Source organism: Helianthus annuus, chromosome 8 (assembly GCF_002127325.2).
Source record: "Helianthus annuus cultivar XRQ/B chromosome 8, HanXRQr2.0-SUNRISE, whole genome shotgun sequence".
Classification (NCBI taxonomy): Eukaryota; Viridiplantae; Streptophyta; class Magnoliopsida; order Asterales; family Asteraceae; genus Helianthus; species Helianthus annuus.
The window spans coordinates 47,636,702-47,657,731 of NC_035440.2; the positions used below are offsets into that span (position 1 = coordinate 47,636,702).

The following is a 21,030-nucleotide window of genomic DNA, read 5'->3' on the forward strand; positions in this document are numbered from 1 at the left end:
GCCTCCAGCACAGTGTGAGGTTTGTCAAACCTAATAGCGCTGTCAACTAATACCCCGCGTATGCACACCCGACAATCTAATCGGTAAAATGTAGGGACTTTCATGATAGAGTTTTTTCGTTAGTACAAGTGTACTACCCCACCTCCAGTGGATAGTATGTTTAAGTGGTTCACACAAGGAACGCGCGCGTAGCCCCAAACAGGTCTACCGTAAAAAATGTTGTTCCAACTAGAAACGCATGCTTTTGGAAAATGATAGTGAACTCACCGTAGTTTGCTTGGTAGCAAACGAGAAATGCAATCATGAATGTCAATCTCGTCCTGATATGTAACACCCCAAAATGCATAATTGATTATTGTGCCTTTAAATGTATTTGTATGTAATAAAATAACTTTAGTTGACTAACTAAGTTAAGTAAGAATGACTCTTGTTGTTACACCCCAAAAATGTTAGTTTTTGCATATGGGTTAATTAAATTGGAAAGTTGATGTAGTTAATAAATATGTTAAGGTAATTGACTTAGTATGTGAAAAAGTTTAAATGAAAACAAACACCTAAAATAGAGGGGCTGAACATGTCAAGTTGTAAAGTAAAAATATAAATTTAATTAAAACCAAAACACACACACTAGGTGTGTGTGTCGGGATCGAACTAAAGGGGAGAAACAAGGGGAAGCCCTTGTTTTCAAAGAACCCAAGAAATTGAAGGGGAATCTCATTGCAAATCAAGTGCATGAAGTCAAATTCTGTATAATCTAAGCTTTCTAAACAAACGGTAAGTTGTAATTCCCTGATTGATGATTTTTTTAGGAAGTGGGTTTTGATCAAACTTAAAGAATCATGAAATTTGGAATGATTGTATGTTAGCTTAATCAATTAGAATGAGTATATGCTTGAAATTTCTCAAATTAGTGACTTATGTTAGAAAACCCACTTGAATGCATAGAAGATGATGAATGATTAAGATTGTAGGTGAAGTAATTGAAGTAATGTTAAGATGTAGGAAGTGTATTTTGATTTTAGATAGTTAAGAGATGAAAGATTAGTTGAAATTGTTAACCTTGACAAACCATAATATGAATTAGTAGGTTTATGCTTGAACACTTGTACATAACACATTGTTGGTGGTACACACGCCAAGTGTTCGACAAAATGCCTCAATGAGAAATTTTGTATTTTTGACTTAGAATATGTATATGATGGTCATGTTTTAAGTATGTAAATAACGTTCGAATTGAACTAAGATGCTTTATCCCAAAAACACCATTGAGAAGTAAATATGAAATGTAAAAGTCTTAATGTAAATATTTATATGCATAGCGATAAAGGAAGAAAGTTCAAGTCACACGAAGCAAGAAGGAAATCACGACCGAGGTACGTCACTTGTACAATTTGAATTGTAGTAAAGGTGTCCTTATGTCTTAAATTGTAGAATTGGTTGCTTATTTTTATCAAGATGAATTTGTTATGTGTTTATGTTGTCGAATTAACCCGAATGGGTCAATTTATTAGAAAAGTATGTTAGATATAGGTTTGTGATGATGACTTGTTGTAAACAGGTCAAATAATTGATATGTGAATTTTGAGAAAGAGTTACTAGCACCCGTCTCGAACGGGTCAAATAATTAGAATGAATCGTGACAAGGGTGTTATGTTGCAAATTCGTTGTAAACGAGTTAAGATAGGAAGAGCCTAATGAGGAAGAATGAATAAGTAATAGACTCATTCCGAATGAGTCATATGAGAAAGAATGGTGTAACCGATTTGGTTGCGAAATCAAGAAAGTCGGATTCAAGAAAGAGTTAGTAAAGTATTGTACAAAACTTAAGATGGCGAATTATTAGTTCATTGAAATTAGTTGAATTATAAATGATATGCTAATGTTGTTTTGGTTGTGTTGGTTTTAGGTAAAACTCAAGTTTAGATGGTTATGCTTCGCTTGGATCGAACACACTTTGAACGCCGTTCATGCGCTTCCGCAAATTTTGTATAACATGTAAAAGGGTCAAAACACTTTTGTTAAATGGTTTATGTTTAGCAGTTGAATCTTAAACTTATACATGTTTTGTTATTTTGTAAATTCTAGAATGTAGTATAACTTTATTATAATTACGGTTATGTTATGTTTTATTGAAACGTGTCATAGTATTAGTTTGAATGTTGATTTTATAAAAAAACAGGGAACCGTTCATAGTACGAACGGGTCATGCCCAAATTTCATTAAAAATAGTATGTCGTCACCTTACTTTTGAAGTAGAAAAAAGTGGGCGTTATAAGTTGGTATCAGAGCCGAGGTTTGAGGGATTCAAGTATTAGAGTTAAAATGCTTGAACTCAAACCGTAAGTTCGTATGAAGGTGTGTTCGATCCGAAGCGCTATGCAAGTAAGTAATTTATAAATTTTCGATTTATGTTTTTAGTTGGAAACGGGAAGGGGTTATAGTTAACTCAGTAAAATAACCTAGGTTGGAATATTACGGAATGTTACGGGAGGTTTCGGGTTGAACCGGGGCTCGGGAACGAAGTTTTTACGTAAAAATGAATAAAAACAGCAATTGCAAGTTAGGTCTGGGATTCAGCGCCCAGTGCACCAAAAACAGCGCCTAGTGCGCCAAAATGAACTTTCCAACTGTGGTGCGCTGAAATCAGCGCCTAGTGGCGCCAAATGTTACAAAACTTCCTGGTTTTCACTTTTTGACCTTCCAACTTGTGTGTATGCTTCCAATACTCCGTAATGCCTCCCAAAAACCTTCCATCAAGCCCCAAAACGCCAATGAAATTCAAGAATACAAACTGATTAACATGAATGCCTTTAGTAAAAGTATGAACGAGAAGGAAGTTAAGTACATGAATCAATGTATGATTTAATTAACACGTCTAGGATGTTTGTAATGAAGAATGATCTACGAGAATGAATTGTTAAAAAAAACTAATAAAGTATAAAATGATAAAGAGAATGAATGGAATGCTATCTAATACAAGTATGTAATTGTAGATGGCAAATGAAGGAGATGCAAATACAGCGGATTTAAATGGGTATCGTTACGGGAAGGGTTGTGCGGATTAAACTTATAAGAATGGAATATAATAATGAAAGGTAAAACCCGTAAGCAAATACGGATCGAACATATAAGAGTCATAAGTAAGAATGAAAAGACTTGAATCCATATGTATCTGCGAACCAAACACGTAAGAACAAAAGGTCGAATCCATAAACAAGTGGAAGTGGGTAAAAGTGAGGGAGAGAATGTGCTTGTTCATCCTACTAAGGTAAGTATAAATCTTGTAGTATAAATCTTGTCAGTAAGTGATGCAGGTAGCCTTGTCAAGTCAAGTAGGTCACTTGACTAACATGATGTATATATACATGTGATGCACTTACGAACAAGCGAGGGATAGGTTGAGTTTAAAAAAAATGTATTGACGGTTCGACCTTGATGGAGTCAAACGGGTTATATGGATAAGTGTGTCAGAACTCAAGGATTGAAACCACAAACACAGTTTTATTATGAATCTCAGCAATCAGACACACGCAATAGACAATCAGTCAACACAGATTGTTCTACAAGTAAAGATCTCCAGTAGGATGATCTGTATAAGACAGAAGGAAACCCTAATCTCACGAATATATGTGTGAGCAGAGGGAATCAAGACAGAATGATATAAGATGAGAGCGAGTGAAGTAAGGAGCTCGAATCAATCAGCCACACCAAACACCCTTCTTTATACGGGACAAGCCCTAAGGGGCCACCGAGAATCAAGGGAGCCCAAAGCAATCAACAGCTAAGCATAACGGTTACTAGCCCAATGACAGCAACCTCACAAACAATAAACATGGAAATATATTAGAGAAGGCAATGAACATTTAAACTGAATAAATAGTATAAATAGTATTTTTAACACCCCCCTCCCCCCCGCAGTTTAAATGTGAAAAAGATTAGACAGACCTAAGAACTTACACATGTCTGCATGAGCTTTTGGCAGCAGGCCTTTAGTGAAAATATCTGCCAGTTGATGTTCAGACTTGACACCAGTCGCTTTAATTAAGCCTGAAGCAATTTTTTCTCGCAAAAAAAAGAGGTCAACCTCGAAATGTTTCGTTCTGTCATGAAAGACAGGGTTAGCAGCAATGGATAAGTCTGCTGTGTTGTCACATTTCAGCACAACAGGAATATCTACATCCACTTTCAGTTCCCTTAAGATGTTTATCAACCATAATACTTCACATGTAGCATTGCACATAGATCGATATTCTGCTTCGGCAAAGGATCTTGAAACAACGTTTTGTTTTTTGCTTTTCCAGGAGATCAATGAGCTTCCAAGGAATATACAAAAGCCGGTGACAGATCTGCGGCTTTCAACACATTTGGTTCAGTCCGGATCTGCAAAGGCTGTTAAATGAAACGTGCTACTTTTTTGAAAAAGAATGCCAGTACGTGGTGCACTTTTCAAGTAGCGCAGAACCTTGAAGGCAATTTGGGTATGAGCCTCAGTTGGCTTATGCATAAACTGAGACAAATAATGAACCGAATAGGCAATGTCCGGTCTTGTATGTGATAGATAAATTAATTTTCCTATCAGTTGTTGATACTGTGTGACGTCCACAAGTTTTGACTTAGTGAGAGTTAGATTTGTCAAAACATGATTTTGATCTATGGGACAGCTGTTGGGCTTACTTCCACTCATCCCGTATTCATTTAACAGGTCCATACAGTACTTCCTTTGAGAAAGGCAAATGCCATTGGTAGTTTTAATTACCTCAATGCCCAAGAAATATTTGAGTAGGCCAAGATCTTTGATTAAAAACTCAGTTTTTAAAAAATCCTTAATTTTGTTTATTTCTTTTTCACAGTTTCCAGTTAGAACAATATCATCTACATAAACAAGAAGCACAATAAACACAGAGTTCACAGATTTGATGAACATGGAATGATCACACTTAGATTGTGTAAAGCCAATTTTGACCAACACTTGAACAAGTTTTTCATTCCACATTCGTGGAGCTTGCTTTAGGCCATATAGAGACTTATTTAACTTACATACTTTGTTCCCTTTAACATCCAACCCATCAAACCCATCAGGTAAAGTCATATAAACTTCTTCTCTAAGATTACCATATAGGAAGGCGTTGTTAATATCCAGTTGATACAGGGGCCAATCATTTTCGACAGCTAGACTGACAACACATCTGACAGTTACCATTTTAACGACAGGGGAGAATGTTTCCTCAAAGTCAATCCCCTCTCGTTGGTTAAAGCCTTTGGCCACAAGCCGAGCTTTGAACCTATCTACTTCCCCTGTTGACTTGTATTTGACCTTAAATACCCATTTACACCCAATAGGTTTTTTACCACTAGGAAGATCAACAATATCCCATGTATTATTCTTATACAAGGCAGATAATTCATCATTCATAGCATCAATCCACCTTTTATCATTAAGAGCATCTTTATAGGTGCATGGTTCAATTATTTTATTGATATTAGTAGCAAAGCAAATGTTCTCACTAGGTAAGTTGGAATAATTGACGACTTTATCATAGCTATATTTTGCATTCCCAACAATATAATCATCGAATCTTTTAGGAACAGAAGCGGACCTAGTTGATCTTCTAATGTTTTGAGTACCCTCAGGAAGGTTTGACTCATCACCAATGCCACTAGACTCAGCCCTCACAGGTTCAGTTGTAGCCCCTATGGACTCATTCCTCTCAGTCTCAACATCAGCTCCTGATGATTGCCGAGTATCACTATCGACAGTTGACTCAACTGCATCACTGTGTTGCTGAGTCACAGTGGTTGAGTCAGAAATATCCTTCTCTTCATCATTGGGATTTGTATCACTTGATGTTTCAAAATTTTCAAAGAAGTTGAGTTGGTTTAAAAGGTTTGTACTTATTTGTTCATGAGTGTTATTAAAAGGGAAGACAGTTTCGTGAAAACTGACATCCCTAGAAAAAATGAATTTTCTTTGTTCTAGACTCCAAACCTTATATCCCTTTTTAAGATTTGAATATCCCATAAAAACACATTTTTTAGCTCGTTCCTCAAGTTTATCAGAGTTGTCTAAAATGGTAAAATAGCAAAGACAACCAAAAACTTTCAAGTGATCAAGAGAAGGTTTAAAGCCAAATAACATTTCATAAGGAGAACAACCATGCAACACAGAAGAGGGAAGCCTGTTAATCAAGTAGGAAGCAGTAAGCACACATTCAGACCAGTATTTGAGGGGAACTTTAGACTGAAATAATAAAGCTCTTGCAACATTTAGCAAGTGTCTATGTTTTCTCTCCACAACACCATTTTGTTGTGGAGTATATGTGCATGAGGTTTGATGAATAATCCCTTTGTTTTTAACAAAGGATGACATTTGAGAATTAATAAACTCGGATCCGTTATCCCTACAAAAAACCTTGATATCGACTTTAAATTGAGTTTTGACCAGATTGTAAAAATTTTGTATGTTTTCAAAAACTTCTGATTTGGATTTTAGTAAGTACACCCAAACAGTCCTGGTAAAATCATCAACAACTGTGAGGAAAAATTTGTAGCCATCTATGCTAGTGACTTTGTAGGGACCCCAGACATCCAAATGAACTAGATCCCCTACTTTAGATGATCTGTGTTCACTTAGAGGAAAGGGGGACTCTATGTTGTTTGGCTTTGTGACAGATGTCACAAGGCTTGATGTTATTTGACTCAATTTCAATTTGTAAGACTTTCAACACTTGTTCAGCTGGGTGACCCAGCCTTGAGTGCCAGAGCTTTATATTTTCAGTTTTACTCAAACAAGAGAAATTAGTGCCTAGAGGGTTACCATAAAAGTACAAACCCTCAGTTTGTCTACCAGTCACCAGGGTTTTCTTTGTGCAGGAATCCTGAATGTAACAAGTATTTTCATCAAAAATGACCATAAGTTTGTTGTCCTTGGCTAACTTATAGATAGAAATAAGATTCACATAGTACTCCGGCACAACAAAAACATCTTTTAAGATCACAGAGTCTGACAACTTAAAGGACCCAATTTTAGTGACTTTAGCATCAGTCCCATTTGGATGTTTTATGGTAATATTATATTCAGACACATCAACTAAGTTAAACATGTTTTCACTGGTCATGACCATATGCTGGTTTGCACCAGAATCAATGATCCAATTCAGATTCTGTGTTGAAGGCCCCATAGAGTTAAAACAGAAAGAATTTTTATAGTTTCTAAGAGTAGAGAAGGAGTTAAAGCATTTACCTCCTACATTGGATTCTTCAATTTTATTTTCATTCAGCAAACCTAGCAACTTAGAAAACTGATAAGCAGACAGAGTGTTCAAGGAACTAGCACTTTTGTCACTCACAGAATTGTTCACAGATAGACTATTGTTGCCATTAGTAGAATTATTAGACCTAGACCATTGACCATTTTGATTTGGCTTTTGTCTATAATTGGTAGGGTAGCCATGAAGCTCATAACATTTGTCAACAGTATGCCCAATTTTGTTGTAATGAGTACACTTAAGATTAGGATTAGGGCCCTTGTTAAACCTTTTTTTATTGTCATTGAAGTTATTTATTTTAGCAGCAAAACCAACATTAGGAGCTTTGGACCCAGTATTTGATCCTCTATGAGACTCTTCTCTAGAAATGATAGAGAAGGATGTTTTGATAGTTGGTAGAGGATCCCTGGTTAAAAGATTTGTCCTAACAGGTTGATAAATATCATCCAGGCCCATCAGGAATTGCATAAGTTTAATTAGCTGATTAAATTCATTAAATTTAGTGGAAACATTGCAAGTACAAGAGGGCAACTGTAGCATGGCATCAAATTGTTTCCACATTGTGTTAATCTTATGATAATATTCAGAGACACTAGCACCATTTTGACTCACAGAGTTAATTTTTTGAAATAGACCAAACACAACAGAACCATCAACTTTATCATAAGTGTCTTTTAAATCATCCCATACTTCAGACGCAAGCCTAGAATAGACTTGTCCAACATATAATTCCTCAGAAACAGAGTTCAAGATCCATGTTAACACAATTGAATTGCATCTGTCCCATTGACTAGCAAGAACATCATCAATTTTAGATTTAACACAAGTATCATCAATAAACCCTAGTTTGTTTTTAGCCATTAGAGCCAGCTTTATAGCATTTGACCAAATCACGTAATTTTCAGTTCCTTTTAATTTAATACTCACAATAGTGAGACCACTGGAATCACTAGCATGCAGATATAGAGGATCACTGGCATCAAGCTTACTAACCAAGGTAACAGATGAATCAGATTTATCAGGCATATTTGGCAGGCAAACACAGAGAGTAACACAGAAACAAAGGCAGGTAAAAAATTAAAAACACAACCAGCAAATCACAAGGACCGGCGAAGCCTGGACAGAGGTCCGATCAGAGGTTCGTCACTCAAGGTGCCTCCGCAGACGTAATCCAGGGAGCCACAACACAACTGACCAACTAAATGCAACAGAGTGAACCCTCTCTGTGTCCCAATAAATCAAACCGGTATGCCAAAAATCCGCTATCAAGATGCCTAGACTCAAAACAGTCAAAAAATCATGCAGAGTAAAATAAAAGGGAGAGATGGAACGGACTCACAGTGGGTGCAAAATCTCCGGTCAATCAGGCTTGTAAGCTTCACTTAGGGTTACAAGTTTTCTGATCAGAGAACCAAGAACACAATCTGTTGGTTTGCCCTAAAGAGGGACCAACTAGAGTCTTCTTCAAGAGAAATGCAAAAAGCCCAAAAAATTAGGGTTTCAACCTTCAAGAATAGATCTGTTTCCAGGAAGTCAAAGAGGCTTCGGAAACAGAAGACAGCCACAAACCCTAGAACTTAGGGTTTTACGAGCAGCGGCAAGACCAGAATCAGAGCAGCGGAAGACCACCAGAGCACCGGTTTAACCTCGGAGCTCTAATACCATGTCAGAACTCAAGGATTGAAACCACAAACACAATTTTATTATGAATCTCAGCAATCAGACACACGCAATAGACAATCAGTCAACACAGATTGTTCTACAAGTAAAGATCTCCAGTAGGATGATCTGTATAAGACAGAAGGAAACCCTAATCTCACGAATATACGTGTGAGCAGAGGGAATCAAGACAGAATGATATAAGATGAGAGCGAGTGAAGTAAGGAGCTCGAATCAATCAGCCACACCAAACACCCTTCTTTATACGGGACAAGCCCTAAGGGGCCACCGAGAATCAAGGGAGCCCAAAGCAATCAACAGCTAAGCCCAAAGCAATCAACAGCAATCAACAGCTAAGCATAACGGTTACTAGCCCAATGACAGCAACCTCACAAACAATAAACATGGAAATATATTAGAGAAGGCAATGAACATTTAAACTGAATAAATAGTATAAATAGTATTTTTAACAAAGTGTAAGACCAATGACAATATGATGGAAAGGGAGATGAAGCTAAATGTCACATAAACAAAATTTTGTAAGAAACATATTAAAAGTCAACTCATGTGAGTTGGGTGGATGGCGGGCTACGACCCGGAGAATGGCATAAGTATGGATGAGGAAGAAAAGTTGTCCGTGAACTGCTAACACGGTGAAATGATGTTTTGTTAGAATGTGTGAATTGAAAGTAAGTACAACACATGATCCAATATAAGTATACAATAAGTAATAAGTGGCAAATTAACCTTGAAAAGTCAAACTGCAGAATTTAGCATATAATTGATAAACTGCAAGCGTAGTACGTAAGAAACGAAGTGTGTAATGTAGTATATCAAATAAGTGAGAAATTTGTGAAAGAAATATAGGTGAGTTAACACCGAATACAATGAATACCTGAATGAAAATGATAGTATGTTAAAGAATGGTTATGTATTGACCTGTCATAAACGGGTCAAACGAATGAAAATGATATGTTAAGGAACAGTAATGTATTGACCCGTTACGAACGGGTCAAACAAATTATGTTTTAAAAGAACCTAGTAAGGACTAGTATGTAAACAGGATGATTTGATAAATGCCATGCTTGAGGGAAACTGAATGAAATGTGCTAACCCTTGATTTGTAGATGAGAATGGACGAAATCTTGGTGTGATAAAACTAGTAAAGTTAGTGAAAAGATGCACACGAGTGGAAGCTCATCACATGGATGGACGAGGTCAATCTAGTTTTTGACACTTGCTCATGAAGGGGCGGGCTGAACCAGGATACGGATCGTTGTTTATGAAAATAATAAGGTTAGTAAAGTATTTGACTTGTGAATGATAAATAGAAAGTTATAGACGGAATAATGTTTCTATACGAACTAAAATGAAATATTTAATATGGTCATACAGTTGATCCGGTAGAAGCGGGTCAACGAACTAGAATGAAATGCTTAATATGGTCATACAATTGATCCGGTACGAACCGGTCAAAGAATAAGAATGTTATGTTTAGAATGAATATGTTGACGATCCAATACGAATGAGTCAAAGAATAAGAATGTTATGTTTAGAATGAATATGTAGACGAATTCGGTAGAAGCCGGTCAACGAGCTAGAATATAATGTTTGAAATAGTCATGTATTTATTCCGTTGTGAGCGGGTTAAATGTTTATTAATTTACTATTATTCAAATGGATTAAAGTGATGAAATCGAGTGGATGAGTAAGCCAAATATAATGTAATAGAAGGAATATAAACATGAGGTTTATGGGAATAATGAAAATGATAAAATGTCTAAGTGAAGTTAGGATGTGAGATTGTATGAAAGACTTGACATATATGAATGAAATATGATAATGATGTAGTTAGTTGTAAACTAACTTGAAGAATGTGTTATAGATGGAACTCGTACAAGAATTCGGGTAAAATATATGTCTTGGAAAAGATTATGCATTAGAGGCTTGTACATTGTGCTTGAATGGGTGATACTCGCCATGTTTTATATTAATTACTTAATTTGCGATCAAGAAGTGAATGTGTGCTAAAAGTAAAACATATAAACTTGCAAGTGAAGGATGATGTTATGATTATGTTAAATTGACTAACCTTGTATGTGCTTGTCAAATGTAAGATAATGAAAGCATTAGCATGTGTAAAATTGATTATGTGTATTTGTGTATGTAATTAGGTGATTACATGGTTGTATACTAAATGGGTACGAAATGATTATGGTGTCATTAGCATAACCGACTACATAGATATGGACATATGTTCCTAAGTTGGAAGTTTGCATACTTGATCGTTGACTTTTCAGAAAAGTCAACGAGTATGAGAATAACATGATTAGAAATCCTAATATGATTGTAAGAAAAGAAGGATTGAATGATGCATGATGGATCCTTGTATGATATACTTAATGATATGTTAAATTTGCGTGAATTTGGAATGATGTATTATTGAATCTATGCCTTGTGCTTGTTACAAATGATAAGTGAAAGTTAAATGCGAGATATGAACTAGATATGATAAGTAATATATAAAATCTTGTATGCTAACAAGAATGTGAATGTGGTGACATGTAATGATAAGCATTATGTCAAGATGAAGCAAGCACGAAAGGCAAATGGGTCAAAAGGAGGCGAGGAAGTGATCACGAATATGGACGCTTAATTTAAGCGACTATCGATCTCACTTATTATTTTGTTTAGATAAAGTTATCTATATTTGGAACACTAAAATCAAGTAAGGATCTACACATAATGGAATTGCTAAGATGAGAATGGTTGTAATGGTCGTTCGATGTCAATCCGGTGTAACCTCAACGTAGGGGCAAGCGAGTCAAAACTTTTAGTATAAATATTTAGCCGAAGAACATGTGGATTGGGTTGGAAAGGTATGGAATGAATTGAGGACTTGAATAATGATTTATTTCTCGTATTAGAACCCTCGGGACACACGGTTAGTGAGTAGAAAGAACAAAACGCAAATTCAGCGTCTGAGCTGCAGAGGAGGCGACGGTGACGCCCTGCCCTGTTGCAGCCGATACCTTATCTTGTTGTCTACGCAGGTCCGGCGTCGGAAACCCGTTTTTCGCGTTCTTTCTCACTTTTCCTTGCTTTCAAGGCCCCGATAAGCTTCCAAAAGTATCCCAAGCCTACCATAGAGTATTGTGAGGTACATGTAAGAACGGAAACTTAGGAGGGCAAGTACGAAGATGTGGTATGTATGTTGATATGTTTTCTTTATGGACATGGCTAAGTTTTTAATAAGTAAAACTTATTGAGACACTATAGATATATGAAGTGACGTGACTATTATATGGTAACATGCTTATAAAAAGGAGAAAAAGAGAATGGTAGGCCTATTATAGTAGGGTGTTCAAAGGAAATTAAGTGAATGTGTATGCACGGGATGTAGTTTATTATGTAAAAGAATCATCCGCATAGATGTTGTGATTAGTATTTGTTTAATATATTTGTGAGCATGTAAATTATACGTAAGAAATTTGAGTAATAAGGTATGTATGATCGTAGTAGGACCATTTATACCCGAAAGAGTTGGACTACATAATGTGTATGCATAAACCGTACGTATTCAGGTTTCGAGGACGAAACCTTCTTTAAGGGGGGTGGACTTGTAACACCCCAAAATGCGTAATTGATTATTGTGCCTTTAAATGTATTTGTATGTAATAAAATAACTTTAGTTGACTAACTAAGTTAAGTAAGAATGACTCTTGTTGTTACACCCCAAAAATGTTAGTTTTTGCATGAGTTAATTAAATTGGAAAGTTGATGTAGTTAATAAATATGTTAAGGTAATTGACTTAGTATGTGAAAAAGTTTAAATGAAAACAAACACCTAAAATAGAGGGACTGAACATGTCAAGTTGTAAAGTAAAAATATAAATTTAATTAAAACCAAAACACACACACTAGGTGTGTGTGTCGGGATCGAACTAAAGGGGAGAAACAAGGGGACACCCTTGTTTTCAAAGAACCCAAGAAATTGAAGGGGAATCTCATTGCAAATCAAGTGCATGAAGTCAAATTCTGTATAATCTAAGCTTTCTAAACAAACGGTAAGTTGTAATTCCCCGATTGATGATTTTTTTAGGAAGTGGGTTTTGATCAAACTTAAAGAATCATGAAATTTGGAATGATTGTATGTCAGTTTAATCAATTAGAACGAGTATATGCTTGAAATTTCTCAAATTAGTGACTTATGTTAGAAAACCCACTTGAATGCATAGAAGATGATGAATGATTAAGATTGTAGGTGAAGTAATTGAAGTAATGTTAAGATGTAGGAAGTGTATTTTTGATTTTAGATAGTTAAGAGATGAAAGATTAGTTGAAATTGTTAACCTTGACAAACCATAATATGAATTAGTAGGTTTATGCTTGAACACTTGTACATAACGCATTGTTGGTGGTACACACGCCAAGTGTTCGACAAAATGCCTCAATGAGAAATTTTGTATTTTTGACTTAGAATATGTATATGATGGTCATGTTTTAAGTATGTAAATAACGTTCGAATTGAACTAAGATGCTTTATCCCAAAAACACCATTGAGAAGTAAATATGAAATGTAAAAGTCTTAATGTAAATGTTTATATGCATAGCGATAAAGGAAGAAAGTTCAAGCCACACGAAGCAAGAAGGAAATCACGACCGAGGTACGTCACTTGTACAATTTGAATTGTAGTAAAGGTGTCCTTATGTCTTATATTGTAGAATTGGTTGCTTATTTTTATCAAGATGAATTTGTTATGTGTTTATGTTGTCGAATTAACCCGAATGGGTCAATTTATTTGAAGAGTATGTTAGATATAGGTTTGTGATGATGACTGGTTGTAAACAGGTCAAATAATTGATATGTGAATTTTGAGAAAGAGTTACTAGCACCCGTCTCGAACGGGTCAAATAATTAGAATGAATCGTGACAAGGGTGTTATGTTGCAAATCCGTTGTAAACAGGTTAAGATATGAAGAGCCTAATGAGGAAGAATGAATAAGTAATAGACTCATTCCGAATGAGTCATATGAGAAAGAATGGTGTAACCGATTTGGTTGCGAACTCAAGAAAGTCGGATTCAAGAAAGAGTTAGTAAAGTATTGTACAAAACTTAAGATGGCGAATTATTAGTTCATGTTCATTGAAATTAGTTGAATTATGAATGATATGCTAATGTTGTTTTTGTTGTGTTGGTTTTAGGTAAAACTCAAGTTTAGGTGGTTATGCTTCGCTTGGATCGAACACACTTTGAATGCTGTTCATGCGCTTCCGCAAATTTTGTATAACATGTAAAAGGGTCAAAACACTTTTGTTAAATGGCTTATGTTTAGCAGTTGAATCTTAAAGTTAAACATGTTTTGTTATTTTGTAAATTCTAGAATGTAGTATAACTTTATTATAATTACGGTTATGTTATGTTTTATTGAAACGTGTCATAGCATTGGTTTGAATGTTGATTTTATAAAAACAGGGAACCGTTCATAGTGCGAACGGGTCATGCCCAAATTTCATTAAAAATAGTATGACGTCACCTTACTTTTGAAGTAGAAAAAAATGGGCGTTATAAGTTGATATGTTTACCGTTTCAATTAATTTAATTTGGAATCGTTTCGCTAGTTTACGTATTGACACTTGGTTTATCAATCTACTCGTGCTACGCGGCAGGGTTTCGGTCGATACTGAGTTTGGTTTCATAGGACATCGGTATAGCAGCAGTAGGAATCATGCCCAAGAAGATATTTACACATGCTTCATATTGATCGAGAATCGTAAAAAGAAATTCATATCGGACGGTTTCATTGTGACGTGTTAAACCGGGAAAAAATGACGTTTTTGAAACTAAAAGAAGTCTTAAAATATTAAGATATATCAACTTTCAACTATTTTATTGAACCGATTCAAGGACCATATACATTAAGATATTTTTAAAATAAGGGTATTTTATGAAAAGTATCAAACCATGATATTTAAATTAAAATTTACCAACTTCAAAGAATTATTTAAAAACAATTTAAAAGTTTGATCAAACTTGGCTAGATGAGGAGAACCCCACATCGCCACATATATTAATGTAATGAAAAAAATAGTACTGTAGTGAAAAGTATAGAACTTATGTATTTGTCCGTCTGAATATGTGATGTCAGAAAAAAAAATAAGTAACAAAAAACAAACGAGATTAACTTTGAAGAGGCAAAATGCAAACTAAACAAAAGTTTGTTGGTGAAAATCAAAAACTCACAAAATCCACTAACGCAAACGCCCTTTGTGATTTGATATATATATATATATATATATATATATATATATATATATATATATATATATATATATATATATATATATAGGGGATAGTTCCGGTACAAAATACTCTTAACCTACAAATGGTGAGAAACGATCTAAGCCCTCCATCCTCGCAATCAACGGCTGTAATGAAATTTACTACTAATTTGCGTCTCCCTTTTCCTATTTCTTAATGAAAAGGGTAGAATGGGAATTGTATAAATAAAACAACCCCTTCAAACTCCAACGGTCTCCCATCAAATTCCCATTCTGTTAACACCGCAGTGTAACTGAAATCAAAGTGAAATGAGCGATTCAATCTTAGCATTCGAAGATGAGATTCAAAAATTGGCGATGAAACCTTTCAGAAAATTACAAGATTCATGCAGTAAGTTGTGTTGATTGATTAGATTCAACTATTTTTAGTGTTAGGGCTTTGACATTCTCATGTAGTTGAGTTTTCAGGGAGAAAGTTTCTTATCAACCTTAAGAAGAAGAAGAAGCGTGAGAAACAAATCGAAATGTTGAAAGATAACACTGTGCAATGTGGTACTAGTTACTGATTCTACTCAATTTTTTGTTATACTAGCTTAGGGTTTTATTATATGGATTGATTTAGGTTTTTCCGTTAGGGTTTTACTATATGGATTGATTTAGGCTTTTTGTTGTGTTGATTAATATGGTGTTGTTAAGGTGGTGTATTATGTGGTGTTGATTATATGATGAAATTCATAAATGTGTTGTTGGTACTGTTACCTGATAGACTGATAATTGTTGTTTATGATGTTAATAAATAGGATTTGATGTTCTGTGATGGTGTTATATCACTAGCTTAGATCTCTGGTTAGTGCTTTTAGTTGTTTAAAACCTTTGTTACTATCACCACTTTATTGATGCTATGTAAGCGAATAATTTGTCGTTAAAAGTTGAATTTATTGTGTGGGTTATGGTGTTATAAGTCATCGGATGTACAAAGAGTATGTGTTATTGTTATGTTGTGTTGATAAATGGAGCAAGAGGTGTTGTTATATGACTAGGTTGTGTTGTTATATTGAAAACCGATGTTTGATAATACTAAATGTTTAGGATGATATGAACTTGATTTAAATTTTGAATGATTGTGTTAATTATCATCAGATTCAAAAAGAGCGAAGCGACAATGTGAACAACATGATTCAGATGATGATTTTGAAACTCCCATGCCAAAAGGTAAAAGAAGATGTGATTATATATCAGGGTAATTTGTTTTTTTTTTACTAATGTTGTGCTGGTAACACTTTGCAGGAATTAGTGTTAACAAAAAAGAGGACCAGCCACATAAACAACTCTCTTCATCTTGTCAGATTGTAACAAAAAGTAAACAGTGTATGTTATTTTATGTTTATATGACTTTAATTTGATGATTGTAATAATTATTTCTTTATAAGGTTGGTATAATACACATGTAAGCCATTTCATTGTGTTGCTATGTAGCATCAGCCAAAACAAAGAAAAGGAAGGAGCCAGTGAATGACAATGGGTCAGATGATGATTTTGAATCACCTAAGAAAGATAATGATATCCAATCACCTAAGAAACGATGTAAAAACGGGAAAAGAAAGGTGAACAATGACAGACCACATGTTTACAAGGATATCACAACCACTAGAATTAGAACAAGGAGCTGCCCAGCAAACTTTTGTGAAATGGTTCAATCTTTAAATGTTGCACAATTGGCAGTTGTTGAAGAAATAGGGTTCTCAAGTGTTCTTCAATTAGACGTGCACATGGTTCCTACATGTTTGGGGTATTGGCTTGTAACTAACTATGATGTTGAAAGCAATAACTTAGATATAGGAACCCGCAAAATAGAAATAACACGTGAGTTAGTCCGAGATGTACTTGGCATACCTATGGGAGATAAACAAGTAGTTGAAATGGGTAAACCGAGTTATAGTGACCCTGTTATAGCCGAGTTTAGAAATCAATACGGGGCTAGATCAAAGCTAAAAAAGGTAAAAGAAGTCATTGAGACAATCAAAGCATCAGATGAGAGTGGAAGAATATTCAAGCTGAACTTCTTAGTAGTTTTTAACACAATAATGGGTGAAACTACAAAAGGGTCAACGGTGTTAATGAGGTTTCTACCCTCTGTAACAACAGATGTTGACATTAAAGATTTGGATTGGTGTAGCTACATTGTCACTTTATTGAAAAATACTAAGGCAGGATGGAGTGGTTTGGAACATTTTAATGGCCCATTGACATTCTTGGCGGTAATTATATTATTCTTATCAACTTAACGTATTTTATATTTTCTATTTCATGTTTTAACTCAAAAAATCATCTATTACAGTTAGTGTATGCTCATGAGAAAGGAAAATCCTTGATGACAACTATACCAGCGATACAACACTATGGGACGGTTTCACTTATGTACCTTGAAGATGACTTGTTCGCTAACACTTATACTTTCCTTAGTCACTTGGAAGAGGCTATTAGATTAAAAGATGAAGAAAATGTGATCGACAAAGAGGGCGTCAAGAACAATGAAAAAGAAGGTTGTGGCACTACTATTACAGAAAATGAAGGTGAGCATCCTTTTGATTATGAAAAAGTTATGTTATTTGATTAAATAATTTCGTTTTGTATTCACAACACTACCTTGTATGTTACATAACATCACCTAGTGGTTACATATCAACACCACCTTGTCATTTACATATAAACACCACTCTGTATGTTACATATCAGCACTATCATATAGGTTACATAGTTACATAATAGCACCGTGTGGTTACATGTCAACACCACCCTGTCAGTTTCATAATAGCACCTTGTGGTTACATATCAGCACTGCCATGTAGGTTACATATCAGCACTACCTTGTAGGTTACATATCAGCACTACCCTGTAGGTTACATATCAGTACCACCCTGTAGGTTACATAATAGCACCTTGTGGTTACATATAAGCACCGCCATGTAGGTTACATATCAGCACTACCCTGTAGGTTACATATCAGTACCACCCTGTAGGTTACATATCAGCACCATCTTGTCGGTTACACAATAGCACCATGTGGTTACATATCAACACCTTGTAGGTTACATATCAGCACCGCCTTTAGGTTACCGATCAACACCACCATGTAGGTTACGTATCAAGAACAATGAAAAACAGATCTTTTACTGCTTTTACAAAAAAATGAAGGTGAGGATCCCTTTGATTATTCACTACAACACATTTTGTTGTAAAATTATGTTATTTGATTGAATAATTATAATGTGTTCACAGGTAGTTCATCATATGAACCATATGATTTGGTATCATCACCTACGAACCCTACCAATGAGAATGTGAGTAATGTTAATCTGATGAAATTTTCATAAAAGTTATGTCTAAACATCAACTTTTTTTTTGCTTATTTAAGGAGTTAAGAATTTTAATTGAGAAGAAGGTAGGACAAATTGATAAACTGATGACAGAAGTTGAGGGTCTCATGACAGAAGTTGAGGGTCTGATAACGAGGGGGATAGATAAATATCCAAATGATGATGGGATAAAACAAGTAGCAGTCGAATGGGAGATAAACTTACAGAAATACAGAGACAAGAAAAGGGATGTTTCTGGCAACAAGGTTCAAAACGTTACAGAAATAAACAACCAGGCGGGAATGTCGTTGAGTGAATCAACAGAAGAGGAGATTGGTTTTTTAACAATGGAACAACTAGAAAAAGATGCCTTTATGAAGATCGCTATTTTAGAGAGAAAACAAACTAACCAAGCAAAACCATCTGACAAGCCGAGTTTTGACTTCATGTCACAACTTACCCCACTAGATGAAGCCGACTATACCAACACACCTACAAGAGATGGCACCGCAAAGCATAATGATGATGTGAATGTTGCAAGGCTATTGAAAAAAATGCCAATTTTGCGTACTGATGACGGTTTCGATGAACAAGAAGTGGTGATGGAAACACCACCAAATCAAATATTGGCACCATTACCTATAAGTGTTGTGAAACAAATATCAAAGATAAAAGAAACTCGTCCTACACGTAACAAAACTTTGCCTGCTATCTTGCGTTCACCATTTACTCGAAAGAAGGTCAGTTTGGCAACAAGATGGTCAAAGGCCGAAATTAACATATCAGAAACCATATTCGCTGCCAACAAAGATGTTTGGTATGAATAATATATATATATAAATATATTAGTGGTTTTCATTTAAATTTGTTTTTGTTTATAATAAGTTATGCTGATAAACAGGAATACTGTGTTTGAAACGAAACATGGGATAATTGTGCCAAGGGTATCGCTCGAGACAATGTATCCAGGGCTGATGGTTCACATAAGTGTGTTAGATTGTTGGTCTGCAGTGCTCAACAGTGAGGACAAATTCCGTAACAAAAAAGACCCAAAAAGGATGTTTTGTTACTGTAATATGCTGGTAAGTTTTAGGTTACATAACAACACTTGTGGTTGCATATCAGCACCGCCTTGTAGATTACATAACAACACTTGTGGTTGCATAACAATACCTTGTGGTTACATATCAGCACCTGGTAGGTTACATATCAATACCACTGCGTAGGTTACATATCAGCACCACTGTGTTGGTTACATATTAACACCTAGTCAACACCTTGTAGACTACATATCATTAATAGTTATTGGAAACAAATCAATTTTGTGTTTATGTAAATATTTGAAAGTTGACGAAAGTAATACTAATTTTGCAGGGCGATAAAGATTTTGATATAACAGTCAATGAGGAAGAAAGAATCAAGACTTTCAATACTAACATGGATAGAATTTTGCGGGACACTGAGAAAAAAACCATTATTGGTTTTGACCTACTGTTTATCCCAATATTGTATTCCAAGCACTACTATGTCATTTGTTTCAATCTGACACAGCCACAAGTTCATGTCATTGACAATCTAGCTTCTAAAGCTGATTTTGATGCAAAGTATGGTCAACGACCACAAATCATGGTGAGATTATCCTTTTCTTTTCTTGGAGTTTTATTGTATTTAAAATTCATATGATTATAACAAATTCTTGTTATACAAATGCAGCAAAAAACATTGTGCAGCTACTTGGAAATAGTCGGCCATCCACTTGCATCAGAGTTGAAAATGTGTAAACCAGTACGTTTAGAAATGCCGTGGAGGACCCATTACAATTCTGTGGATTGTGGTATTTTTGTAATGCGTCATATGGAGACGTACAAATGCACCCCAATCAAGGTCTGGTTATGTGGACTATTAAAAGAAGTAGAAGGTCAAAGGGGCCAACTAAATGATCTTAGGGTGAAGTATCTTGTAAAAATACTCATGTCAGATATTAACATACAAAAGGATGCTATTGTGGCCGAGGTTCGTCAGTTTGCAAAGGTACGTGATGAGGAGAAGGAAGCACTGAAGAAAAGCCGATTTGAAAGGATAAAAGAAAGGGTAGAAAGTGCTATATAGTTTCGAACATGGTTGTTATTGTGCATGTTATTGTGTTGGTTCAAAACTTGATCACTATGACTTAACACACTCTAGAAGTTTGTGTTGTTGTTTACTTTCGATGCATTATATGGTGAATAAAATGAACATGCAAGCAATCCAATGGTTAAACAAATGCAGTATGATGTATGTATGTTTTGTTATTAGGGGTGTAAACGAGCCGGGCCGAGTCCGAGCTCGACCAGGCTCGAGCTCGGCTCGTTAGGTTTTTATGAAGCTCGAGCTCGAGCTCGGCTCGGTTCGAGCCTACTTCTTTGAGCTCGAGCTCGGCTCGTGAGTAAAACCCAAAGCTCGAGCTCGGCTCGACTCGACTCGGCTC

At 35.4% G+C, this 21,030-nt stretch overlaps 1 protein-coding gene and 2 long non-coding RNA genes across 6 annotated transcripts; all 3 read left to right on the forward strand.

The window, feature by feature from the left end:
* The first annotated feature begins 628 nt into the window (after window positions 1-628).
* LOC110871090 lies at window positions 629-10,428 on the forward strand. The gene is made up of 3 exons (XR_002553472.1): window positions 629-774; window positions 1,320-1,373; window positions 10,052-10,428. It is a non-coding gene; the product is annotated as an uncharacterized LOC110871090 (long non-coding RNA).
* A 2,417-nt stretch (window positions 10,429-12,845) lies between these two features.
* On the forward strand, window positions 12,846-14,303 carry LOC110871089. Its single transcript, XR_002553471.2, has 3 exons — window positions 12,846-12,991; window positions 13,538-13,591; window positions 14,131-14,303. It is a non-coding gene; the product is annotated as an uncharacterized LOC110871089 (long non-coding RNA).
* Window positions 14,304-15,426: 1,123 nt separating this feature from the next.
* LOC110872817 lies at window positions 15,427-20,833 on the forward strand. 4 transcript variants are annotated; one of them, XM_022121694.2, is made up of 11 exons: window positions 15,427-15,598; window positions 15,664-15,759; window positions 16,348-16,419; window positions 16,495-16,575; window positions 16,690-17,465; window positions 17,546-17,780; window positions 18,487-18,548; window positions 18,623-19,380; window positions 19,465-19,645; window positions 19,938-20,192; window positions 20,277-20,833. In XM_022121694.2, the coding sequence occupies exons 1-11, from the start codon at window positions 15,517-15,519 to the stop codon at window positions 20,670-20,672; spliced, it is 2,994 nt and encodes a 997-aa protein (XP_021977386.1). In that variant the 5' UTR covers window positions 15,427-15,516; the 3' UTR covers window positions 20,673-20,833. The 4 variants fall into 4 exon arrangements, with proteins under 4 accessions (XP_021977386.1, XP_021977387.1, XP_021977385.1 ...); XM_022121695.2 differs by having other exon boundaries at window positions 16,495-16,566; window positions 16,684-17,465; XM_022121693.2 differs by having other exon boundaries at window positions 15,428-15,598; window positions 16,684-17,465.
* The last annotated feature ends 197 nt before the right edge of the window (window positions 20,834-21,030 follow it).